Raw genomic sequence first — 25,388 nt, 5'->3', positions numbered from 1 at the left:
AATTCAACAGAAAAGGGCAACCGTAAAAGTGGGATTGTTCCAAGGTTGAGGGGAAGAGCGTGGATCGAATCCAGTTCTGCGACCCTCGGAGTCAGGGAAGTTTACCCGACAAATCAGCGACGAGTATTTGCCGACGCTTGCAGTAATATCGATGCAGGCGGTGAGAAAGAATGCATGCCCGGAGTCTGCAGACAACGCAGGCGTGGGTTGGCGGCGTTTTAGTTGCGTGCCGGTCGGTCTGGATCCCGATCCAACAAGCTACCAGGCAAGCTGAAGCCCAGCTACCTTGAGGATCAAGATAGAAGCTCTGAATACTATGATCGTAGTTGCCGTAGAAGTATTAGCTGCATTTTCTTCAATAACCGAGGCTCGATTAAATACGAGTAAGGCTCACCCCAATATTTAGAGAAACCAGACTTTTATGTGCCCATCGGCCAGCGATCGGTGTATTGCCGAGGTGTTGCATCGATAATATATATAAACAATGACCCCAAGTATAAGTGGTCAGGTGTAGATATAACAATACCACAAACGGAAGAAGCTAGGGAGATGTGCCACTTATATAGTTATAGTATTTAAAACTGGGCGACGAGTCCAAGAAGATTAAATTGCAAGATTCCAGTGTCAACGCGCACTGGGCGGCTTGTTGAAATAAAGACCTGGTCGGTTTAGCGTCATGTACGGCGAATCTGGGAGCCCAGATCGTGCCCCGTGCGTCTTGTCCCGCCACCAAGCAACGGCCCTGCAGCTTCACCTCGGAGAGCTTCCAAGTTGACAAAAAAGATCTCCCCCTCCTTTCTTGCTGCACCACCCACAGCGTGCGTGATTTCAACCAGCAAATCACCAGCAGCCCCGGAACATATCCGTTGTCACCTGCCCTCTGGCTCAAAAACTCTTCAACCTTCTCACTCGTTGTGTCGCCCATTTAGACCGACGGCTTCTCCCTGAATATGCGTTGACATAATTACCTCAACTCGTCGCTGATTTACAAGGAGAGCACCAACCATGTTTGCGTCTCTCCTTCGCCCTAAGAAGCGACGAGAGTATGCGCAAAACTCCCTATTCCCTTCACCCGACCCCGCCGACCAGTCCCGATGGCCGTTGTTGAGCGGAGATGGCGGATATAGCAGACTTCGCGAACATAGAACTGACGACGACGATGCTGAGGATGAGAGTATCGAAGATGAGGATGCCGACGGGGAAGAAGAGGACGCTCCGATCGAGTCATCCCCTCTGCTTCCGATTTTTTCAGCGCCTCACCTAGGTAAGGGTTTCTTATCGCAGGTATTAATAAGAACGGATTTTATTGACTTGTTGTTATTATAGACGCCCTTCCGATCTACGATATCACACATGCTATCCGGTCCCTGATAGTTTCGCGGTGCGAAACTACGTTGACTTGGGACCAGCTGCGTTCGCCCCAGATTTCGCAGTTCTTGGTGAAACCTATTCAGCAGAAAATAAAAACAGTGCACTTTTCGCGGGCCACACTCTATGCGCTGATGACGAACTGCCTACAATTCGACAGGGAGATTCATTCGAACCCAGGAAACAGTGGCACAAACCAGACCAGAGCAATGGTGAGCGAGCTTCTCGCCATCAAGTTGCTCAGGGAGTATACTACTCGCGAGTTGATTGATGCTCTATCTTACGACTTTTATCCTCTCCAAGGCCAGAAAGTTGGGGAAAATGGAAATGTCTACCGCACACCAGGCTGGACTTCTACGGCTGGTAGTAAATCACGCCCTGGTGCTGCTCGCATTTCTTGTCTCGAAATTGCTATCCGGGCCCAAGCGAAAAGGTTCCTGTCTCACCCCCTCGTCGTTAAACAGCTGGAAGCCATTTGGGCGGGCACAATCGTTTTCCACTCAGCTGCAGACAGCCTACATCGTTCACATCGTTCATCCACACAGGCCCGCTTTGGGAGAGTGCCGGTTTCTTACGGTGCCACCTCTAACAACAACACTGCGAGGTCTTCAGGCAAAAAGAAATGGCCCGATACATCAAGTCTCCGGCGATCAGTAACGCTCTATGATCCACGTGATGCCTCGCTATTCAAGCTCTCCCGTTTACGAGTGCCACGATACAGACAATTCCTTTCCACATTATCCTTCGCTGTTCTCCTTGGACTATTCCTTGCCGTTCTACAAGAGAGGAGTATAGAAATATCTTCTCTGGAAGTTGTGTTCTGGCTTTGGAGTGCCGGGTTTATGCTCGACGAGATTGTTGGTTTTAACGAACAAGGCTTTAGCCTGTATCTCATGAGCTTCTGGAACATCTTCGATCTCGGAATTCTCTTCCTTCTGTTCTGTTACTACTGCATGCGCCTCTACGGCGCTTTCATGCCGTATACTCATAAAGAGGCCGCTGCTGAGAGGGCATACGATGTCCTGGCTGCAAATGCAGTCCTTCTGTTCCCTCGGTTGTTCTCGATACTGGACCACTATCGATATTTCTCTCAGCTCTTGATCGCATTCAGGATAATGGCCTCTGATCTGGTGGCGGTATTTGTTCTGATCGTCATTGCGTGCAGCGGCTTTTTTGTGGCTTTCACCTTGTCTTTCGGCAGTGGCCAAGATCAATCTCCCGCATCAGTCGCGTATGCCTTGTTTCAGATGTTGATGGGATTTACCCCTGCTGCATGGACCCTTTGGGACGAATATAATTTTCTGGGGAGGGTAATCTTGACGATGTTTCTCTTCATTTGTCACTTTGTCGTGGTCACCATACTGATCACAGTCCTTACAAATTCGTTTATGAGGATTGTACAGAATGCAAACCAGGAACATCAGTTTCTCTTTGCTGTTAATGCGATCTCGATGGTCAAGTCAGATGCGCTTTTCTCCTATGTGGCACCAACGAACATTTTTGCTTGGTTAATAACTCCTCTCCGATGGTTGATTCCTTTCAGGCAGTATGTGCGCCTCAACCGAACCATAATAAAGATCACACACATGCCAATTCTGTTCACCATCTGTGCTTATGAGAAAACGATTCTCTGCCCACAAATGATTGAATCCACCGACCTTGTTGATTCGCCTTTACGTGGTGAAACCAGAGTTGAGGATGGACCTCAGCACCGATTAAGGGCTCTGAGTACCCGGGTATCCCGATTCGTTCGAGCACCGTCTGTGGCCACATTTCAACAGGATCGCGCGCTTGAAGAAGTGTTCCGACAACCATTCCGCGGAAACCCAAACCGGAGTCCTGTTAGAGCCATTCAAAGAAAGAGCAAGCATCTTGTGAACAACTGGATGCAAGAGATGGGGTCCGGACCAGTTAATCCACCCGATGAGCAAGATTCCGATGAAGTCGATCGACTCGAGCGGTTGCCTAAGGGCCGTTTACCCCCTCGACGAAAAGGGGCCCGAAGTCTTCGTAATTTCACGGAGTCAGTTGCTTCAAACCCTGAAGATCTTGTGCCGCACGCAATTTCTTCTCCTGTTACGCCGCGTAATGGGCGAAACTTCGTACCGCAGAGAAGAAGGCGCCTCTCGCGTCAAACAGACATCGAAGGCGACAACGAACTTACAAGTGACGACAACCGCGCTTTGGCTGAACAGGAATCGAACCACCAGGATTCCGATGATCATTCAGAGGCCAGGATTGTGCCGAAGGGTAAAGCCACACCAAAGTTCTATAGCTCACGCCCTTCTACAGCAATACGCAAGTCTCGCAAAAACAGCCCCACTCGGCTCGCCCGACACCATTCGCGAAACCCCTCTGGAGCTACAATCTTATACAACCCCGTATCTTCAAGCCACGATGGAGAAAGCGATACAGAAGCACCCTCAATCCGACCTGTACCGAGAATCATGCCGAGTCAATCATTTTCCATGTTTTCTGGTCCCGGAAATGGTCTAGAAAGAAGACACAGCCTGGATGACGGCAGAAACCCAAATGCAGGCCCATTTAGGTCTAACCCCAGGTCTGTACCAAACATTGGAAACTTTCTGGGACCTGGTAACGGTTCCTGGCGCCACGAAGCATCCGCACTGGAGGGTCTTGGCTCAGACCTGGGAGATGGTAAGGCAATTGCCAACGGATTTGTCGGTGGTGCACCATCAAGCTTCACCACGCAAATGGCTTATGCGACAGGCGGTATCCGACGTAGCGGGAGCCCTAATAGACGCCAGGATATGCTCAGCAAGCTTGTGCTGGCTCGGATGAACAATATCGAAGAAGGATTCCGTGAGGTGATTCGAGAAGTGAAGGATCTCCGGTCTACCCGAAACCAAAGTCAACCTGATGAGCAACGGGCCGGCCAGCGAGACAAACGGCGCACAGAAAAGAAGAGGAGACCTCCCGGGTCTCGGAAGAGCAAGACGAGCGATGGTAGTCGAACCACGGAGCCGACGCTGGCTGAGAATCAGTCCGAGACAAACCAAGACGATGATGTATGATGGATTATTAGTTTTTCCTTTCATCTTTTACTTTTTTTTGCCATGCAGCGAACCACAAGCGTTTTGTTCTTTACTGTTGTATATTGAACTGGGCGGCTGTTTCAAGTATTGTTTATACATCGCTTTGCTAGACCGGTCTCAGGCTAGACGACAAGATATAATGCTGTATGTTTAATGAGAGTCATGAATCCACGTCTTCAATTTAGCAGAATACGCCGACCGACTAAAGTTGATCTGAATAGCCAGCCAGAGATCAGCGATGCTGCTGGTGCGGCTCCTGAGTGGCCCCGACAGAAGCAGACAAGAATTCCACTTCATAGAGTAGATTGCCAAGTCCTCACAGGTTCATGTGGAGGTTGCAAATGGTGCAAATGGATGTAAAATGAAGTATATATTGTTATCTTTGATGTTATTCCTAATAGAGCCGCACAAGCCAGTCACTGAAACCAGAGATCCAGAAGAAAACAAGAAGAAACAATATAGGATCGAGTCACATGAAAACAGGGAGCAGCCTGATGTGTTACTCAACTGGGAGAGCTCCCTGCAGGCCGGCTCACCTGGAGAAGATCGATCGGTCAAGAACACTTCCAGCTCCCGCCGGGCACCGTGTCAATCAACCAACCAACCACTCAGCCTCATCTGCATCTCCAACTTTTCTCATCCTTCATCCTCTTCATCAGCCATCAAAGACCATCAGCTCAGCCTTGATATCTTCTGTGATCCTGCTCAAACCGTTGTTTCGCTTACTCTCCCCGCTATTTGAGCCTCACAATACCTCTGCCCCACTAGTCCATCTTGGTATACCGGATCCTACAGCCAGCCTCTGCTCAGCAAGGGTTGTTTGACTATCATGAGTGTTTCGGAACTTGAAGATATCCTCTTTTTTGAAGATGCCGACACACTGGCTTTCATTGACCCCCCGTCCTACAAACCAGCCTGGTCCTTGCAGCCCAGTTGTGCCCAGTCTATCGGCCATAGAATTCATAGCTGGAAGCTGTTGGGAACAGGTTCTGAAATACTCAAACAGTTCTTCGATCCAAAATTACAAGAGCGAAACATCAAGCATCGTGGAGGACTACCCGAGGGAATAAAGTACATAATTGACCTCACTCCTCCCTCGACAGAGGATGATGCAGTCCTCCACTTGACCGAGTTATCCTGCCCGCTTGGTATCAGGACATGGGCTGACGCGCGGGATCGCTGGCATCTCCCTCCCCAGTGTGTTTCTGGGGTAGATATACATTCATCTGATGGTGACGGCGACGATAAAGACCATTCTGGCTATCCAGCCGAGTACTCGCCCGCGAGGCACCGTGCGGGTATTGTCCACGTCCTGCAGGTGTTGGAAGGACTTAATCCAACACTCGATACCCCATGCAAACTCTGGACATTCTTTGCTGTCGCAAAGCTGTACGAAATTTCAACCCGGACGGATATCAGCATGCGAGTTACGTTGTGGATGTATGAAGGTGAGAACAAACGTTTTATTGAGCTTCATCCGGAAATCGCCTATCGACTCGCGAAGGGAATTCAGTGTGACTACCTTCTACAAGACGCATTTTGCGTTCTAGTTGGAGAAGAGGCATTGCTCCTTCTGCGCAACTCCAGGACTCCCATTCCCAAGCAACAACAGACTACCACTGTCCATGGACGACCTCGAGAAATGTTGGACGACGATGATGTGCAGCGAGTGCAATATGCTGGTGAATTATTTTTGGGTCGTATCTTTGAGAAATTCGTCGAACTAGCCGGGGCCGATATGCACTGGATGAAGAGTTTACATCAGTTTCGACGAGTTTTTTACTCGCCGTATGGTCCGCCAGAGGGGGAAATAGTGGAAGACCTCATCGCGGCCTTGAAAGACTGGGTGCGGGCTACTATTTTCATGGTACTTTCTCTGGAGTCCATAAGTTGGCTCTCAAACAAATGCAAACTTGAGCCGAGCGGGGATTACCCTACAAGGGACTATCTGAACGCCTACAGCTCCATGCCTTTCATGGCGCACATAATGACAAGAACATTCTGGGTGATTCTCAGTGAAAGAAAGCTTGACGAACACGATGGTGAAAAGGATATTGGTCCACCTAGAGACTGTTCCCTTGCTAAGATGGGTGGATACATGGGTGCCTTTCGAGATCAGCACAACGCACTTGTCAGATATGTAACAGTTGCAGAGCTGCGTCGCAAGATGCGGGCATTCAATGGTCTTTGCGGCCTTTTTCCGGCTGCAGAGCCAAACGACCGGGCTGGCAACCATGCGACCCAACCTGACGGGGACGAATTCGTGTCCGAGGGATATTTCTCGCTGTCCACATTTGTCATAGAAGTTCAGCAATACATTTCAGCATTTGCCAGGGAAATGATAGCGCCCGGTCGACCTGTGATGTCCTACGACCTAACGGATACCCTCACACTTCTTACAGAAAACGAGTACAGATTCCTTCCTTTATGGGCCGGAGGCTGTGATGATGGCTCCGGAGGGGTCTACGCAGACCAGATACCACTTGCCGAAACAGACGGGTTTTCTGCTCCAGGACCCTCTATTCATACCGGGAGTGCTGCACCATCAACTGCCCCATCTGTTATGTCACTTCTCGAGAGCACAGTCCATGGCGCATCGCATAGAGCCACTGAGGGCTTTGCAAGTGAAGTCGTATCCATCAACTCAGAAGTCATGTCAGAGACAGGCAACGCGAATGTAGTCGACCCTTCAGATTTCCAGAAGGTCGATGATGAGCTTTCCTTTGCGTTGGACTCATCTGCAGATGACGTCGACGATGTCTCATTTGACAGCGACAGCGATAGTGACGATACTGTTGTTATTGACCATGCCGATATCACTGAGTTCAGTGAATTCGAAGAGATGGACCTGGACGAGGGCAAGGTGCAGAATATTCTAATAAGGGGGAAGAGAGCGGCTGCATGAGTCAATGCATTACCTGTACATGGTTTCAAAAAGAGCATGGGATGATGTAATGATTAAAATGACTAAATGCTAGTAATGAATTGTCCAGTTTTTTACGATCAATCAGCTTTTTCTGGGTGAATGAATGTTGTATGCAATCCGGGGAAGACATGCTGCACGTGACCAACAAGGTACCGGAGATCTTGGCGGCCGACGTCACGAAGCTCTGACATGGATCTTGATATCCATCATATAGCTTCATCTTTATCTTTCCCAAAACACATTACAACTAGTCTAGGTATAGCGATAATTTATTCGTGACCAGAAGTCCGCCCACCATGGCCTCATCATCCAAGCCATCGAACTTCCTTCTCTAGTAGGTCACCTACTTTTTTGATCCCCGTGCCCAAGCACATCACCGTCAATTTCTAGACACCGGCTAATTTGATCTCTAGTTCCTGTATAGCACACCGCACAACAATCCTCGCCGAGCACTCTGCACCAGGCTCCTCATCTACCGCTGCCTCGTCCCTAGCCTCCATAATCCTCCCCAAGATCAGCCATGACCAATCCCAAAAGCTCACCTACACCCACGAGCGCCTTTTCGTGCACTACATCTCCGATTCTCCAACCGGACCCCCCGAATCCTCAACCACAGAGCCCTCTTCTTATGCCCCACTAAGCTACATCGTCGTCGCAACCGCCGAACAAGGCCGACGCATCCCCTTCGCCTACCTCCTCGAGATGAAGCGCAAGTTCCTCGCCACATACCCGCCGTCCAACACAGATTTCGCATCTTTGCCAGCGTATGGCTGCGCAGCTTTCAACTCAGATCTCCGCTCGATGCTGCAGACCTTCAATACGGCCCCGCCGGCAGATTCGCTCGCCTCGGCGAGGAAGGAGATCGATAGCGTGAGGGACATCATGACTGAGAATATCGAGAGGGTGTTGGAGCGCGGGGAGAGGATTGACTTATTGGTTGATAAGACGGATCGGCTTGGCGGCAGTGCGCACGATTTCCGTGTGCGAAGTCGCGGGTTGCGCAGGAGGATGTGGTGGAAGAATACTAAGTTGATGGTGCTTTTGGGTGTTGTGGTTGTGTTCCTGGTTTATCTTTTTGTCGGAATGGGGTGCGGATTACCGGGTTGGGGGAGGTGTGTTGGTTGAGAATTATACCCATTTTATGGGGTACTTGGCTGTTGAAAAGGATACGGTGATGATAATCTAGACGGATGAGGGTCAGTTTGTGGTTCGTGGATTTGGCGTGTCCAGTGAGGAGCGCATCTTCTCTTTTTACGTGTTGCTCTGTAACGATATCAGTTGATCCATGGGCATGGTACAGCGGATAGCTGCCAGGAGGCGGTGTCATATCCTTTTTCATTCTTGTATATCAAGTTTTAGATACCCCGGATCACTCGAGGACCTTCAGTACTAAAAGAACGAAAGGCTCAATGGAAAACCCGGGCTGAAAAAGAAAGAAAGAATATAATCTCATTTGAAGTAACCATAACACAGAACAATTTACAATGAAATACCAACAACCACTACAATCTACATGGGCATGTATCTCACTCTCAAACTCGCAGCGTCCTTGAGTAACTCAGTGCGAGTCTGCAAGCAAGGCAGGTAATATCCGGAAATCCAGAGCCTGCGATCCTTCTACGCCAATCGTGTACCTCATCAATCATGGTATGGGGAATGATAAGGTGATAATTTGGCGAGGGGTTTGAGGGGCAATTGGGTGGGTATTTGGGGGAGTGGGATGGAATAGGGAAATGAATTGGGTGCTGCGTTTGGGCCAGTGTATGATTTTGGGTCGAGGAAAGGGGAGAAGACGGAAAATGAAAATATTCTTCTTTTTTTGAACATTCTCGTTTTTTGTTTTCATTCATAAGGGTGTTGGTAGGTTGTGGGAGGTCATGGTCTGGTCTGGTCGTAGCAGGTATATTTCTTTTTGATGTTGCTCATTTAAGAGGATCAGATTCAGGATCTCATTGTACTCCCACGCCATTCATCCATAGAAACACAAAATGCAAGTCCCATTTCCAGTCCCTTAAGAGGACTTGGCCTTGACGGCCTCACGGCCCTTGCCGATGCGCTCCAGAATCTGCTCACGGTCCTTGTCGAGCTTGAGCTTGGTGACGACGACCTTGGAGGGGTGGATGGGGAGGGGAACGCTCTGGCCGTTGGACTTCTCGCGGACAACACGCTCGATGTGGACGGCCCACTTCAGACGGTAGACGCTGGTGACCTTGCCCTCACGGCCCTTGTTGGTACCACGGACAATGGTGACCTCGTCGTCCTTGCGGATGGGGATGGAGCGGACCTGTAAAAATCATTGCGGTCAGTTCCTGGTTCTATTACGGCTGTTTCCCAAATTCCTCTTATCAAAACGATTCCTCGACCCCCCTTTTTTCTCTTCTCTCTTGAATCGCTCCTGAACCGCATAGAATAAAAAGGGGAATCATCGTTCTGAAGGATGGGAGGGACGGATGGTAGGCGTACATTGTGCTTCTCACGGAGTTCCTTGGACAGAGGTGCGCTCATGATAACACGGCGCACGCTGGAGGGGGCATTGAAGTGCGCCTTGCGCGACTTCCGGCGCGAGGAGTGGAGTGCTATTCGAAGAAAAACCATCAGCATTTGTCCCGTAACTTTGCTTTTCTGGTATAGGTTGTCCTGTCGCCGTTGTCTAAACCACCCCAACCTCAAAATCACGGCGCACGAAAACAGATAGAATCAAAGCGAGTCGTGAATATTTCCGTAGAACGTACCCTGGTTTGTGACGGCCATTTTGCAGAGCCTCCTTTCGATATCTGACCGGACTCTGGAGAAAGGGTCGTGGTGTTGTCGTCGGTTGTCGTCGAAGGACTTCTTTTTTCACTCAATTGGGCTTGATGTTAGCCGAAAATGTGGGCAGATCGAAATGTGCGTCACATGATGTCGGGACCCGCTTAGCCTAGGGCTGGCAGGTGCATAATGATTGGCTGTCCCCATTACTGACCGCCTTCCATAGCTAGTTAGTTGGTGTGTACTGTTGGGCTGACTAAGGCGTGGCCGAATGCTTGTCGCGTTGTCACTATCTGCGCAGGACCGGGAGTTGTCGCGCGATTTTGTGGCTCTCCGGGGATAAGATGGGAGAGGCCATGTGCGAGCAATTTCGGCCAGTTTGTTTGTGTTGAGGGCATATACCGCTCAACACTTCCCACGCATCGCGTCTTCTGCAGGCTCGTTGGATCGTCACTGCATCGCAAGTTTCGCAACCAGCCGCTCCTTACCCACGGCGAATGAGCTCTATATCAGCATGGCAGATGAGCAATTTCCGTTGCTCGATTGGCCTCAACACTACGCGTCACAGAACCTGAGTCAACATGCCCCTCACGGCGAGGACAATTCGAATTCTCAGTGGAGAAGCCCGTTCTATAACTCATCGAACACCAACCTTCCACAAACACAACTGAACAACACTACTACGCAGCCCCCCTACTACCCGTCATATCAGCAGCAGGAACAATCATATGTGCGGTTGGAGGACGTCGTGCAGTACCCTTCATATCGGTGGGGACCACCGCCGGCTCGCGAATACCAAAAACCGGCATCACACCCAGAAACCACATCAGGTTTGCCGTTGCCTACTGCTTCGCTCGCACAATCGTCAGCAAAACGACCGCCCACCCGCCAGCTTCCGAATCAAATGTCATCAACAGGTCGGGGCGAGCCAAAGAATGCCGTCCATGAAGCTAAAAGGCGGCGGGTAGACTCGGCTGCGGCCTCAAAAGCCCCTCCACAACCTGTACCGCAAGCTGCGTCAGTTTCCCGGCAAGCTCAGGCGCGGCAAGCTGCTCAGAAATATCCGCCTGGCTCACAGCACCAATTCCCATCCTCTGCTTCGCAAACTCCCAATCCCCCGATGCCGCAAGATACAAAGCCGCCTACTGCACAACGCGCATACCAGCAAACCCCACGTACGGGCTCGCAATACATGGCGCCGTCTCAGACACAACCTGAATCACAGTCACAAGCACCGTCGCATACTTCATCCCTCGCAGCCTCGCAAGGTCCGACACCTCGCATGCCTCAATACGGCCAGCAACCTCAATCCAAAGCTCCCCCACGTGGCCCCTCAAGTGCAAGCCTACAGACAGCGGCGCAGCAGGTTTCGCGACAGAACGCACAATATCCCTCACCCCCAACGACATCACAAGCTCTTCCGCAAACTGTCGCACCTTCAGATACACAGATTAGGCCGCCAATCCCTTCTCCGCAGAACAGACCCCAGACTCTCACACAAAACGCGCGGCAACCTGCGTCCCAGTCCCCCCGGCCTGCACAGCAAATACGGAGGCCCAGCTCAAATGCTACATCGCAACTTAGCTCCACACGACCTACGACGCAGTCTCCTTTATCACTCCCTGTCCCACGGCCAGCCGCACAATCCGCCACACCTCCCGCACCACATAATGTACCACAAACTTTACCACCTCAAGGGCCTCCTTCCACACAAACAGCTCCACCAAACCCTGCGTTGCCCAAGCCTCCACAACCTCAAGCGCAGATGGCACAAGCACCACATACCCGCCCGACACATGGCCCTCAGGGAAAATTTGTGGCCTACACATTCCAACCCGAAAACCCTGCAGATAGAACACACTTGAAGCGCCGTATGGATATAGTGAGCCGGTTGAAAGAGTCAGATGCTGCACAGAAAGTTTCCTACGACCCGAAAACAATCGCGAGGGATATCCTGATTACGTCCAACCGTCATCCGACAGAGGCCACTCTAAACCATCATCTCTTCCGCCTCCGGGATGTGTTTTCCGCCGTTGATATTAATTCGGATCTGGAAACGTTCAGATGGGATTTAGTTGATCCAGGCGAACCACCGCGAGACCTCAAAGCCAAGGCTGGTGTTCCACCCAATGGTCCCAAGCAAGGCACCGTGCAAACCAAGCAAACAGCCCCACCACCATCTGCAGTCCAAGTGTCTGTCCCCGTCGGCGTCAACACAACCCAGAATCAACACTGGGTTCCGCAGCCTACATTTCAGCATCCTCCTCCAGCACCCCAATATCAGCCGCAGCCGCTACCGAAACCGAAACCGAAACCGAAACCGCAATCACAGCCACAAGTTCAGCTTCCAGCTCCAAGCCCGCCAGTGCCCTCACCGGTACATCCGCCTAAGCCTGAACCATCGACTCCCAGTACGCCGCAGTCAATGGAGAAAAAACGACGAGGCAGACCCCCGGGAAGCACAAATAAGCCCAAGGCCGCTGCAGCTCCAGTTGTGCCGCAGGCGCCTACTTCCGCATATCCTGTTTATGCGTGTAGGTGGGGGAATTGCCAGTCGGAGCTGCACAATCTGGAGCTGCTGAAAAAACATTTGTTCAAGAACCACGTCTCGTATCAAATTACATGTGGATGGAAAGGCTGCGCATTTACGGGGACCCTGCCGGCTGCGGAGCTGATGAAACATGTGAAGAAAGAGCATCTTGAATCTCTTTCATGGAAGCTGGGAGATGGGCCAGCTGTGCCTAGCAGTGGTGAGAAAGCACAATGATTGCTTTTTAAGCTCATTAAACAAGTACATTCAGCGAGGCTTATGATTTATTAACCTTTCGTTTCCGCTTCCGCATATAGTGGATCAGGGTTCTAGCTCAAGCATAGTACCGTTGACAATTCCGGAATCTAACCAACCTGGAAATGAGGATTCTCTCATTTTCCCAGCCGACTACCGCTCAATTCGCGCGTTCAATCGAGTCCATGGAAATCATTCGCAGCACGAAAAGGCTGGCGAGATATTCAAGGCAGTACAGCGGCTGAAGGAGCATATTGGTGTCGGGTTGGATCCGGGGGGCTGCGAACTAGCCACTCCGTTGCGCAATGCCAGGGTGGCGGACGACGAAGATGTGTATGAAGTTCGGTCCCAATCTTGATGCGGTTGTTTATCTGCATAGCGCGGTAGTGTAGTATAGTTTACATTGGGTTGGTTCTGGGTTTCTCCTCTTATCGCAATAAATGGCGTCGAGGTGTTGATATTACCTGGGTGTTTCTATCGAAGGGATCCGAGCCTTCTTTAGCTTGTACATAAATATCCGGAACAATGAGTCACTAATACAGCAATTTGCAAAATGTGCCCAGTTTACAATCAGGTGCAAAGTTTATCGAATTGATTGCTCAGGATAAAATACACAGAATGAATTATAGAATAAGTTTATCGGTCCTTACCCCCTCCAGTCGCTGACGGGCCGCCTGCGGTCGCCGTAGCTGATGTGCGAGAAGCCGAGTCTATCGAGGTGCTTTTCGGGTTCTTGGTCGCAGTAGCGGCGTCATCATCATCCTCTTGAGCATTGACTTCCAGGAAGTGGTAGAGAACAATCAACATCATTGCGCAGGAGCCGAGGAAGACGGCGAGTCGGTGAAGGTCATTGTCTGTGATCATTGTGGATTGTGCGTGTTTTTGAGCGATCTGTTGGTGATCGAGGGTATAACGATGACACTGAATGCGGTGGGACGTCTGGGACAAGGAGGCTGATTCTGGACGCTGGATGCCACGTTGATAGTTAGCTATGGGGATCCGGGATGGCAGGAAGGTAGAGGATTGCCAATAGATTACTCACCTAGCTGCGTGTAAGTAACCACCAAGGAACACAGCCAGTTGCAATCTGCAATGAATTATGATTGTAGCAGAAGGGATGGATGTCTGTCGTCGACGCCCGCCGTGAGAGGTGTGTCCTAATCGGGTAGCACGAGGGAGCTGCGTGGCACAAAGGTATAATTAGATAATCAAACCGCATTACTCCGGCATTATTTCAACGGCGGGGAGCTTCCTCCGTTGACACCAAAGACCTTTGCAACACATCATCACTTTCATCGAATAACCATCGAGATCGTCGCCTGTACGTTCCATCACCGTTGCCGCCTGGACCCATTCAAGACCGTTGTCGTGTCTCTCTTGAATCTTGTCTAACCTCAAGGCTAGTCGCATCCACAGAGGGTCAGAGGGGTGCTGCAACGGCCCGGTTACAAACTTGGCTGGTGACAGCCTCCTGAGCAAATCCGATCTACTCGCCGCTTAATATCGTGGCTCAAAGTTTCATCTTTTCCCTCCTCCGTTTTCTCTGTTCAAATTGCTGCGACTACTGTTCAGTTGCGACCGTTGGAGCCTTTGACTTTTTGTGCATCCCCCCGCATTTTTGTTTCGGCTCCGCTTATCTCAACGGTCTCATAGCGGTCAAACATTTTTCTGCACAAGAGGGAAGATCAATTTTGGGTTACTGCTCCTTGCATATGTACCGGCTCTTTTATCGCTACAAGTTTACCAGCCAGGAGCTTTTGCTTCCAGAACATCGTCAAAAATCAAGATGAACGAGCAGTTCGTGTCTTCAAAGGATTTCACCCAGCAGCGAGTTTCGGGTCCCTCTCTCCTTGCCTGTCTTTTATGCCGACATAAGCACCTTAAGTGCGATGGAGCAACGCCTGTGTGTAGCCGCTGCGCGGCCACGGGCTCAGAGTGCCAGTATACCCCGTCGCGAAGAGGATACAAAGGCCCTTCGAAAAAGCGGCGGGCCAACCCCTCCTCACCAGAGCCGTTGCCAGCAGATCTTGCAAACCCACTTGATCCGAATCTTGCTGGCTTCTACGATGTCCCTGTTGATTGGAACTCCTTAAACCCCTATCCTTACGTGCCCACGGCAACCCTTCCTGCGTCAAATTCTTCGGGAAGTAGCCCCCAATTTTTTGACCACCAGGGTGCTTCGCAGCAAGCTGTCATCAAAAATGCACCCTTGACGCCTGAATCGTCATCCTCGCTTTCGAATGACGGGTACCTTGTCGACATTTACTACCAATTCTTCCATCCCTCCCATCCGATCTTACCTCCTGTTCGTACACTCTATCAAAACCGTGTTCCCCTTTTCCTAGAGCAAGTCATCAAATTCATTGGAGCGCATTATACTCCAGCTGCATCTAGCGAGAACTATCGACCCAATCTCCTGACGTCTGTTTTGGAGCAAGAAGCGACGATAGAGAAGCTGCAGGCGCTTCTGCTACTGGCGATTGTGCTTCATTCGCGGAATGAGCGAAGTACGGCTGGAGAATGTCTCGTCGGAGCAGTTGACTTGGCCTTTGAAATTGGTCTTCATACTAGGGACTTCGCTGCCGACATGAGCGAGGGTGATCCCCTCAGGGCGGAGTGCTTCAGACGTACATGGTGGGAGCTGTTCATCATTGAAGTTATGTTAACGGCACTTGGGCTTCAACCAACGCCGCGCACACATAACGTGCCGATTGAGGTGTCACTTCCCTGTGAGGAGAGGATATATCAAGATGGATTAGCACCTCCACCACCTCCAACCATCGCGCAGTTTGATGAGCGTGTGTTTGCAGATGAAGAGCGGGATTTCTCTTCGTATACTTACCGAATCGAAGCAGCACGTATTCTGGGGCGCGTTGTAGCCATTCAAGACCTTGTGGAGGGCCAACAGGATCAAGTGGAATCTATTGACGCACGAATCACAAGCTTTTTCCATCACCTTCCGGAATCCAAAGCGGAGCTTCTGCGTCCAGACGGAACCGTGGACGAGATGATGTTCCAGGCTACAATGGTCGTAAATGGCACATCAATCTACCTCCACTTTCCTCGCTCAGATTTGCTTTCTTCCCCCGCCGTTGCGGCCGAAGTTATTTGCGGGCACCACGGCCCATGTTCGATACCCGCATTTTCACACCATTCCCATGCCATGAAAGCCGTCAAAGCAGCCAAAGAAATCTCATCGTTAGCGTCCATCCGTATGCCGGTGGTCAAACACACCCCGTTCTTCATATGCTCGCTCACCATGAGCTCAATGGTCCAGCTCGCAGCTTGCTCCGTCAAAGCAGGACAGATGCCAGATCCCAGTCGTGATCGCTTGGCACTAACCATCGGTGTGTTCAAGACATTAGCCAACACATGGGCGATCTCGCAGTCCATCATGCGCCAGATCAAGGCTGTTGCACGGGATGTCATGAACATGGGCTTACGCCCGACGATGGAGCCGATCGATCTGAACACGGTCCTTGATAGCAGCCGCTTCTGGCTCCCAGAGGCGTTTCCAAGGTAATGGAATTCGCCTGTCTTGACCTACTCCCGTCCATCTACATTATTTTTTCGGTTGCATGTTTCCAGTCTTATAGTGATACCCCCCGATCCCTAATGAAAATACACTCTCCAAGAAACATATAAAATATGTCTGTTTTCAATTATAAACTTCCTTTGCCCACGGCACTATATCTTTTTTTTTTTTTTTTTTTTACCCTTCTTTCTTTTCGCTCTCCACATATATATTCCATACCTCACACAATCTGACGGAAAAGCCTCTCGAATATTTTGGAAATGTGATACGCACCAGGATGTACGCTAGACACCTATACTAGAACCACTGGGGTCTGATGGGCTTGGGGATCCCATCCGGCTCTCCGCACCTAGGCAATGTTTGGAAATCTTGAATACGGGGATGAATGCAACTGCAGTGGGCGTGTATCAATCCAGACGAGAGGGAAAAATAGTGCGGTCCAAATTCTATACCTAGTGCTCAATGTGGGTTCATAGTTGAGGGGTACATTAGGCTGCAGCCGCTGAGCAGCCACCATCACAAGGACAGTAGATATTTATCCATCCATACTTGAACAATTACCCGGGCGAGCTCCTGGATGGAATGTGCAATTGGTGAGTTCCATTGGGTGTTGTGGACCAATTGAACAATGCCAGCTCCTTAACCAGACCACTCGATGAGCAGGAGCATCCGCCGCCGGCCGAATGGAGATGCTGGGTGACGTGTGCTCCCAAAGTACGTGAAGCTGCCAGGCCCTAAGAGCACTAATTGGGACGGGGGATGAAGCTATTTCGATTGGATCGCCGGCTGCCTTCCCCGCAGTGGCAGTCAGACTGCGGTTCCGCAGCTTCCAGTTCCCCGCTTACCAAGCCCTAACTTCGGTCTCTTGGTGTTGCCTGAATCATGTTACGTGCATTCCATGGCTGGCTTTATCCCTTCTACTCGTGGATGTCTTGGGTGTCTATTCTCTTCGTAGTCTTCCTGCGACTCTATAGTCTACTCTCACAGCTGCCATGGCATTGTTAGTATAGCACAAGGCTGCCGTCATATCAGGTTATTTATATCACGGCAAGCCGCGCCGTAAGCTGTCCTATCTGTGGGGTCTAACCGTTTGATCCTTGCTAGATGCATGCATAAAGAACAGGAGTATACTAAGCATAACCCCGCAAGGAGGATCTAGTGCCGGGATTTCTCCACCTGTGGCACGGCGAGGTCTACTTCTTGGCCTATTCTGTGGGCTACAGCTTGTTATTCCTGGTCTTTGGTTCTTGTTTGGCTACGTCGGCGGATAATAGGTTTCTATTCCACAATAGTGACTGCTGTCTGGTTTGAACTGTTCTACATACATGATTGGGAAGGAGAACTTCATGCTCATCTTATGAGTATATCGTAGAGCTAACATCACAGCAATATACACACTGAACCGCCCACGACGATCCGCGTTTCAAACATGAGAGGGGCGTGCGCCTCAAGCGGAGAAGATATACCCTTTGCCCAGGTCAAAATTTGGAGATTGATGAAAAGAATGAGGAGGCAGGCTTGGGGGCGCAGCGTGTATCTCCAATTACGTTCACAGCATCTTGCATGAAGCATCCGTACTACCACCAATCCGGCTATATCCCTGGGTATCATCTTCTCGTATCACGGTATCACCGGCTGTTTCTCCGCATCAGTCTTACCTGGACTGCCATAGCAGGCGTGCGCCAAGGTACTAGGTTGGGGGTATTCCCCGGCGATCTGGTGTGCAGGGGTGGTGATCTGGGCCCAGATGGGTTATTGTCTGGTTAACTCACGACGCTTTGAACTAGATACCTCCGCGTTGGTCTGTCTTCCCCACGCGCGGGGTCAGTATAATTGTGTGTAACTGGGGAAGATCCTTGACTCCCTGGTAGGGATCAAACAGAAAGAGGAACTAGGATCGAGGAGTAGGTGGAGAAAGTGCATTGATATAAGAAGGCGAGTGAACCCCCGGGGCTGCAGCTTGTTTCTTCGGATTCTTTACCTCTGTATCTCTATCCTGGTTTCAGGAAGAAGACTCTGTTTTGTCCGACTAGTAAGCGGCGCCATGACTATCCCAGAGGAGGTTGATATCATCATCTGCGGTGGCGGCAGTTCAGGGTGTGTTCCTGCTGGCCGTCTCGCCAACCTCGACCACAACCTCTCTGTTCTACTGATTGAGGCTGGCGAGAGTAACCTCAATAATCCATGGTAGGAATCATCAATTGGTAGATTGATAAGCACCCTGCTTACAGCTTCTAGGGTTTACCGTCCTGGTATCTACCCAGTCAACATGAAGCTGGACTCCAAGACAGCTTCTTTCTACCACTCGCGCCCGTCTGAGCATCTAGACGGACGTCAGGCCATTGTTCCATGTGCCAACATTCTCGGTGGTGGCAGCTCAATTAACTTCATGGTACTTACCCCACTGCTCTATGCATTGCTTCATTGCTAACAACCCCAGATGTACACCAGAGCATCGGCGTCAGACTACGACGATTTCCAGGCCAAGGGCTGGAAGACCGAGGAACTGCTTCCTCTCATGAAGAAGCACGAGACGTACCAGCGTGCCTGTAACAACCCGGATATCCATGGATTCGAGGGCCCCATCAAGGTCTCGTTTGGTAACTACACCTATCCGATTGCGCAGGACTTCCTCCGCGCGGCCGATTCCCAGGGCATCCCAACCACGGATGACCTCCAGGATTTGAAGACAGCGTATGTTTCGAGTTAATTTTTTTTTTTTTAAAAGAAAAAAAAATCATACTGATATGCAACAGTCATGGTGCTGAGCACTGGTTGAAGTGGATCAACCGCGACACGGGTCAGTCTACTTTACAGTTTGCCCTAAAGTTGCCCTAATTCGAACTTGTTCTGACATCTTGGTATAGGACGACGAAGCGATGCCGCTCACGCCTACGTCCACAGCACTCGAGCCAAGCACTCCAACCTGCACCTGCAATGCAACACCAAGGTCGACAAAGTCATCATCGAAAACGGACGTGCCGTGGGCGTTGCAACCGTCCCAACCAAGCCCGTCGACGGCAAGGAGCCCGTTCGCAGGATCTTCCGCGCTCGCAAGCAGATCATCGTCAGCGGCGGCACCCTCAGCTCGCCCCTGATCCTCCAGCGCTCTGGTATCGGTGACTCTGACAAGCTCCGCCGTGCTGGCGTCAAGCCCGTCGTCCACCTGCCCGGTGTGGGCCGCAACTTCCAGGACCACTACCTGACCTTCTCGACCTACAGGGCGAAACCGGATGTCGAGACCTTCGATGACTTCCTGCGTGGAGACCCCAAGGTGCAGAAGAAGGTGTTTGGAGAGTGGAATATCAAGGGCACTGGGCCTCTAGCTACCAATGGTATCGAAGCTGGTGTCAAGATCCGTCCGACGCAGCAGGAGCTCGATGAGTTCAAGAAGTGGCCGACTTCAGACTTTGTTGATGGATGGGAGAGCTACTTCAAGAACAAGCCCGACAAGCCCGTCATGCACTACTCTGTCATTTCTGGGTGAGTGACTCTATATCAATACACGGAGAGCTGTATTGCTAACACAGACAGCTGGTTCGGAGACCACATGCTCATGCCCCCGGGCAAGTTCTTCACCATGTTCCACTTCCTGGTATGCAATCCAAAACCACTTACTCTAGATCTCTACAGCAGCTAAGAAGACCAGGAATACCCCTTCTCCCGCGGCTCTACGCACATCACATCCGCAGACCCATACGACGCACCCGACTTCGACGCCGGCTTCATGAACGACAAGCGCGACATGGCCCCCATGGTCTGGGGATACATCAAGTCCCGCGAGACTGCTCGCCGCATGAGCTCTTACGCAGGAGAAGTGACCGGAATGCACCCTCAATTCAACTACAACTCCAACGCCCGCTCGCAGGACCTCGACCTGGCAGATACCAAGGCGTACGCTGGTCCAAACCACCTCTCTGCGGGCATTCAACACGGTAAGCCCTAACTACCTACTTACCCCCAGCATCACCGCATACAATCTAACCATCCTGCCAGGCTCCTGGTCCAGCCCTCTAACCCCAGGCAAACAATCATCCCCAACAGCCCTCAGCTCCAACAGGTTCGAGGCCCGCGACGAGCTCGAATACAGCAAGGAGGACATCGCCCATATCGAGAAATGGGGTAAGCCCCTATCCAACCCTTGTTCCTTATTTCTTACCATGTCTAAACTCCAACTAACTAACAAAATCAGTCCAACGCCACGTCGAAACAACCTGGCACTCCCTGGGAACATGTAGCATGGCTCCGCGCGAGGGCAGCAGCATCGCACCCCAGGGCGGCGTTCTCGACGAGCGCCTGAACGTCCACGGCGTCAAGGGCCTGAAGGTCTGCGATCTGTCCATCTGCCCTGATAACGTTGGCTGTAATACTTTCAGCGTATGCCCCCCTCCCCCCGGTCTACATACATTACTCCACGTACCGTACAGTGATGATGATGATGATGATGATGATGGAAAACAAACTAACGTGTAATAAATAGACCGCCCTCCTCATCGGCGAGAAATGCGCCGTCCTGACTGCCGAGGACTTAGGGTATAGCGGTGATGCGCTGAAGATGGACGTCCCTGAATACCATGCCCCCGGCGAGTTTGTTAACCTTGCGAGGCTGTAGGTTTGTATGCTCTAGCCAGGCTGAAGCTGTGAGCGGTGGGCTTCTTTTATATATTTTTTCACTTAACTATAGTCCAGTTCTGTTTTTTCCTGATGATGAATGACACGGTACATAGCTACGCAGAGATGAACGGAATGCTGCATTCATTATGACTGTTGTTTAGTAGTGTATATGAATAGCCATAATCAGAATGACTGACTGACTTACTCTTACTAGACGAGAGAATTTCTTGTAGTGTTGATCAGGGAGAGAATTCTATTTCAACTGGGGTATCTGTATGTTATGTCACAGTTTGCTTTAGAGAGCTAAAATGGGCCAGAAAGCATCGCTGGGCTGAACTGAACGACGAGTAAAGAAGGAATCTTTGGTAACACCAGCATAAGGAAAGTCTCGGTCTATGCTATGCTAAGGAACGACAAGGCAAAAGGTGGTATCATAGAGATAAAACCGACAAAAAAAAAAAAGGAATGCATGCCTGCCACGCCCCCGTTCTAAAGTAAACGAAACACTGTTAGGAAAAAAAGGAAAGGAAAGGAGATGATAAGTTGCAGTACGATCGTCTGTTTGTCTATGAAGCTTGCGCCGGAGCAGATTGGAATTCCCGCATCTCGTTCAGCGCTTCGGTCCGTTTCGCGACGACGTCTTCGGGCCGGACCACGTTGCGGAGTGCCTCGCTTGCTTGGATCAGCCCGTCGATACTAATAGCATGGTTGGTCATCTGGTGGTTGATGTAGGTGTACAGCTCCGCGGGCGTCGAGCAGGTCGTTAGGAGCTGGTTTTCGTTGAGCTTGAGTAGCGCAAGAGCAACTTGGAAGAGGAATGTGCTTCCACCTCCGCTGCCGGAGGTCATATCATTGGTTGCGGATTTGTTTGTTTTCTCGCGAGTACCAATCGGGGTTGGCGCTGATGAGGTGGGATTTGATGCGGTGGCTGGGTTCTTGTTCACTGCGCTCGATACGTCAAGGCAAAGGACCACATCCCAAACGCGATACAGCGCCTCGGCGGAAAGACAGTCGGTGAACACCGAGAGGAACCACTGGAATGTAAGCGCCTCGAGCTCGACGCCTAGGTTTTCAAGGTGATCAGACAGCTTTGGCAGGACCTGAGAGATGTACTGCCGCAGCACCGCCTGGTCAGCTCGAGATGCCATGAGTCCGTGGTCGTAGTAGTGCTGTGGCAGAATAACTTCGATCATAGATGTGAGCAACCAGAATGTATCCTCAGCGGTGGGCGTAATAAGAAGAAGTGAGGCGGTAATGAGGTTCATGCCTTGGCAGTATCCCACCTCAGGGTTGCGGCGGGAGTAGGCAAGAAGCACCTCCTTGAGTTTTGTAACGCCAGGTCCCTTACGGAAAAACACATTGTCTGTCAAGGTCCGGTTGATGTCCATGTCGATCTGAGCTACGACCGATGCGTCGGGCTCAGTACCTCCCACCCCCTTTACAAGGTCATCATAGTACCCGGGCACGCGCATCGACGACGCACCGCTGCACTCCGACCAAATCTTGGACCGCAAGGCAACCGGAATCCCACCTAGGACGAGAGCTCGGAATTCTCGCCATTTCGCACGACCAACCTTTCCCTTGTTGCCCAGGCCAGAAATCCCCACCATTTCGCCATCGGCCAGCGATACTTCGGGCATATCCATAGCCTTCGATGGCTGGTCTGATGCCGCCGCAGCCGCAGCTGCAGCCTCTCCTTCTTTCCGGCGCTCGGCGCGTACCTTGCGCAAGAATTCATTCCATCTGACAGTTCTCTCGCGTTGCAGCAAATCATGAAGCTCGGTCAACTGTTCAAGAAGCAACTTGACAGGTTCATTTTCTGCTCCAGGTGCAAGAGCTGCGATCTCGTCCGCAGACGACCCAGCAAACTCCGGGCGATCCGCGACGACAGTAGACGTGGAAGCAGATGGTTGAGAGTTCGAGTTGACGGAAACCGAACGACCCCCTTCAACAGTAACTCCATTGTTGCGAGGCACTTCCTCGCCCGCGGTAGTCAGTGACACAATCGGTCCAGCTGAAGGTGTATGTGAGAGTAACTCTGTCGGTGCAGACGGCACTGTCAAGTAGTCTTGCCACCGCTGGGCGCCGGCCTCCGGATCAGTTGGGGAGCCTGGGCCTGAAGAACGATAAGACCCAGCAGCGGAGGGCAACTGTTCATTTACATCAAGCTCATTATGGTTATCAGAGGTATCGCTTCGGAAGGTATTGAGAGTCTCCGCGATGCTTAGCCGGTTTCCGTTGTTCTTGAGCACATTGGCCTCCCTTTGCCTCCTCTTGCGACGCTGGTCATAAATAAATCCGAAGCGGTCGGTTAAAAAATCCCCACCCAGGTAATTGTTGTAAATTGGCGAAAGCGTTGGAGGCCGGGACTCCATGGGAAGGATAGCTTCCATTTCAACCGGCCCGAGATTAGTAGGGTTCTTCGCTGACACTTCCGCCGCTGCTCCCTGCGAAACACTGGAAGCTGGCTGTCTCCGGCCAAGCTGTCCCGTCCGTGGTGCGGTGCCTGAGCCATTCGACTTTCCTTGAGCTGCTGGCATGCTCGCGGTACTGTTGATTCGCTTCAGCGCTGCCACCGCTGTCATGCCATGTTTAGTTGCAGGGAGTGCAGGTGGGGGACCCTTAGTCCTCTCCCGGTTGGCTGAAGAAGCTCTTCCGCGGTTCCTATCCGCTGGACTCTCATCACGGCTCGATTGGTTCCCAGCGAACAACTTGACAGTCCAAGATGAGACCGACCTCGAAGATTTGCGTGAATGTGTGCTTGAATTATCCCCGGCGGGTTGCCCTTCTACAGGCTGGAACAACTGGTCGTCGAGTGGCTTACGGCGATTGGACGCGTTACCGGAGGGCATTCGCTGACGGCTGGCATCCTCCTCATCCTCCCCAAGATCAGACATTATACTGCTGGCTCGACTAGTTTTTCGGCTTCCCGCAGCGCTACCGAAGATGTAATCCTGCCAACTGCGCATGGACCCTTGCCGTTTCCGATTCGGAGCTCCAGATCCAACACTCGAAGTTCCCGATTTATCGTCGCCTTCCAACTGGAAGGGCCTGCGAATCGTAGATTGAACAGCGGTATCTAGATCATCATCATTATCGCTGTCAGAGTGACTACCAACACCATCACTCATCGCCTGTTGCATGAGACCGCCAACTCTATTCGGGCCTTTAACTGTCTGTTCTGCGTCGTTTCCCTGATCACTTTCATCCTTCTGCGAGTTTTCCAATGTATACAGCCGACGCTCAATGTCCTTGTTTGATACCGACACCTCGCGTAGCATCCTCTTGAGCTCCCTCTCCCTATCACCAGCGCGCTGGCGTAAAGCAGAGATCTCGGCATCGCGCTGCGCCAGGTCGCGCGCAAACTGACGCACCAACTTAACCGCACCATTGCTGGTAATCAGCCGTTCAACGTGGGCGTCATCTGCGAGATGCAGCGCGCCAGGGAAATCGCGGACCGGAACGGAATCCTCAAACAACGCTGCGCGGCCAGAGTTCTGTGAGCTCGTGGTGAGTTTCGCCAGCGTCGATCTCCGATCCCTGGTATGATCCATAGTGCTACTGCTTTCACTCCCTTCGCTCCCATTCAACAATGTGCTTGTCAGGGCGCGGGTCAGCGCCGGTTGGCCTAGGAACCCCGGTGGGGAGCGGTCCGGCGAGAGGGACGGGAACGATGTCAGGTCGGTGTCGGACTCGGTTGCGTTAGAAGCAGAATGGCGTTTCTGGGCTTTGGTTCGGATGGTCTTAGCTTTTTGGCTGTGGCGCGACGAGGAAGACGTCTGTGAGGAGGAGCGACGCTGCGGAGGGCGAAGACGATGATCGCATTCCGCCATGACTGGGGAGGGGGGTGGAGCACTCGGGGGAAGGGATGGCCGCGGGCTTCATGAATGCTTCGGATGTATCTTGCATAAATGATGAACGTCGCAGAGTCGGAGCCCGGCTTGTTGATATAGCCCAGCTGTTGGGGGCGAGATTTCTAAGCTTTGGGCGGCTCTCGCGGGGGTCCCGTTGAGTGTCGCTAGGGTGGGTAGGACAAAAAAACGCAGCAGAGAGGTAGGCCGGTGCACGCGCGGTAAGCGGAGAGAGACCAAAGAAGACGGGATAAATCAAACTAGGGAAGAAATCAAACAAAGATGATCAAGGGAGAAGCGTCAAAGCGGCATAAAAGAGGGAGATCGAGGCCTCGGTCGTGCACAAGAATGTTGATGGACTGAGGCCAAGAGAGACTCCCACAGAGCGTCATGACGTGGTGGCTGCATGTGACTTGACCGCCTTTCCCACGGCGTCTGGGCCTGCAAAGCTTCGATTTACTTTCTTTGTCTCTCAGCAATAGATTCATTTCTAAATTTACTTTTT

At 51.4% G+C, this 25,388-nt stretch overlaps 9 protein-coding genes across 9 annotated transcripts; 6 read left to right on the top strand and 3 right to left on the bottom strand.

Moving 5' to 3' along the window:
* Positions 1–1,005: 1,005 nt before the first annotated feature.
* Positions 1,006–4,403, top strand: APUU_11521A (uncharacterized protein; the record flags this gene model as incomplete). Its single annotated transcript, XM_041697621.1, has 2 exons — positions 1,006–1,264; positions 1,327–4,403. 2 exons carry the CDS (start codon positions 1,006–1,008, stop codon positions 4,401–4,403), a joined length of 3,336 nt encoding a protein of 1,111 aa, XP_041550887.1.
* Positions 4,404–5,253: 850 nt separating this feature from the next.
* On the top strand, positions 5,254–7,329 carry APUU_11520A (uncharacterized protein; the record flags this gene model as incomplete). The annotated part of the gene is made up of 1 exon (XM_041697620.1): positions 5,254–7,329. One exon carries the CDS (start codon positions 5,254–5,256, stop codon positions 7,327–7,329), a length of 2,076 nt encoding a protein of 691 aa, XP_041550886.1.
* Positions 7,330–7,646: 317 nt separating this feature from the next.
* On the top strand, positions 7,647–8,475 carry APUU_11519A (uncharacterized protein; the record flags this gene model as incomplete). Its single annotated transcript, XM_041697618.1, has 2 exons — positions 7,647–7,684; positions 7,764–8,475. The coding sequence occupies 2 exons, from the start codon at positions 7,647–7,649 to the stop codon at positions 8,473–8,475; spliced, it is 750 nt and encodes a 249-aa protein (XP_041550885.1).
* Positions 8,476–9,361: 886 nt separating this feature from the next.
* On the bottom strand, positions 9,362–10,101 carry RPL26A (60S ribosomal protein uL24; the record flags this gene model as incomplete). Its single annotated transcript, XM_041697617.1, has 3 exons — positions 9,362–9,634; positions 9,814–9,926; positions 10,083–10,101. The coding sequence occupies 3 exons, from the start codon at positions 10,099–10,101 to the stop codon at positions 9,362–9,364; spliced, it is 405 nt and encodes a 134-aa protein (XP_041550884.1).
* Positions 10,102–10,612: 511 nt separating this feature from the next.
* APUU_11517A (putative C2H2 finger domain protein) lies at positions 10,613–13,241 on the top strand (the record flags this gene model as incomplete). Its single annotated transcript, XM_041697616.1, has 2 exons — positions 10,613–12,848; positions 12,946–13,241. 2 exons carry the CDS (start codon positions 10,613–10,615, stop codon positions 13,239–13,241), a joined length of 2,532 nt encoding a protein of 843 aa, XP_041550883.1.
* Positions 13,242–13,519: 278 nt separating this feature from the next.
* On the bottom strand, positions 13,520–13,747 carry APUU_11516S (dolichyl-diphosphooligosaccharide--protein glycosyltransferase subunit 4; the record flags this gene model as incomplete). The annotated part of the gene is made up of 1 exon (XM_041697615.1): positions 13,520–13,747. One exon carries the CDS (start codon positions 13,745–13,747, stop codon positions 13,520–13,522), a length of 228 nt encoding a protein of 75 aa, XP_041550882.1.
* A 922-nt stretch (positions 13,748–14,669) lies between these two features.
* APUU_11515A (Zn(II)2Cys6 transcription factor) lies at positions 14,670–16,406 on the top strand (the record flags this gene model as incomplete). Its single annotated transcript, XM_041697614.1, has 1 exon — positions 14,670–16,406. One exon carries the CDS (start codon positions 14,670–14,672, stop codon positions 16,404–16,406), a length of 1,737 nt encoding a protein of 578 aa, XP_041550881.1.
* A 2,056-nt stretch (positions 16,407–18,462) lies between these two features.
* Positions 18,463–21,030, top strand: AOX1_2 (GMC family oxidoreductase; the record flags this gene model as incomplete). The annotated part of the gene is made up of 10 exons (XM_041697613.1): positions 18,463–18,605; positions 18,657–18,810; positions 18,859–19,112; positions 19,175–19,218; positions 19,286–19,901; positions 19,953–20,013; positions 20,068–20,353; positions 20,415–20,540; positions 20,611–20,795; positions 20,899–21,030. The coding sequence occupies 10 exons, from the start codon at positions 18,463–18,465 to the stop codon at positions 21,028–21,030; spliced, it is 2,001 nt and encodes a 666-aa protein (XP_041550880.1).
* Positions 21,031–21,598: 568 nt separating this feature from the next.
* APUU_11513S (TBC domain-containing protein) lies at positions 21,599–24,865 on the bottom strand (the record flags this gene model as incomplete). The annotated part of the gene is made up of 1 exon (XM_041697612.1): positions 21,599–24,865. One exon carries the CDS (start codon positions 24,863–24,865, stop codon positions 21,599–21,601), a length of 3,267 nt encoding a protein of 1,088 aa, XP_041550879.1.
* Between the last annotated feature and the right edge of the window lie 523 nt (positions 24,866–25,388).

Source organism: Aspergillus puulaauensis, chromosome 1, assembly GCF_016861865.1.
Source record: "Aspergillus puulaauensis MK2 DNA, chromosome 1, nearly complete sequence".
NCBI lineage: Eukaryota > Fungi > Ascomycota > Eurotiomycetes > Eurotiales > Aspergillaceae > Aspergillus > Aspergillus puulaauensis.
The sequence above is the reverse complement of the archived record's forward strand: the minus strand, read 5'-3'. Positions and strand labels throughout refer to the sequence as shown.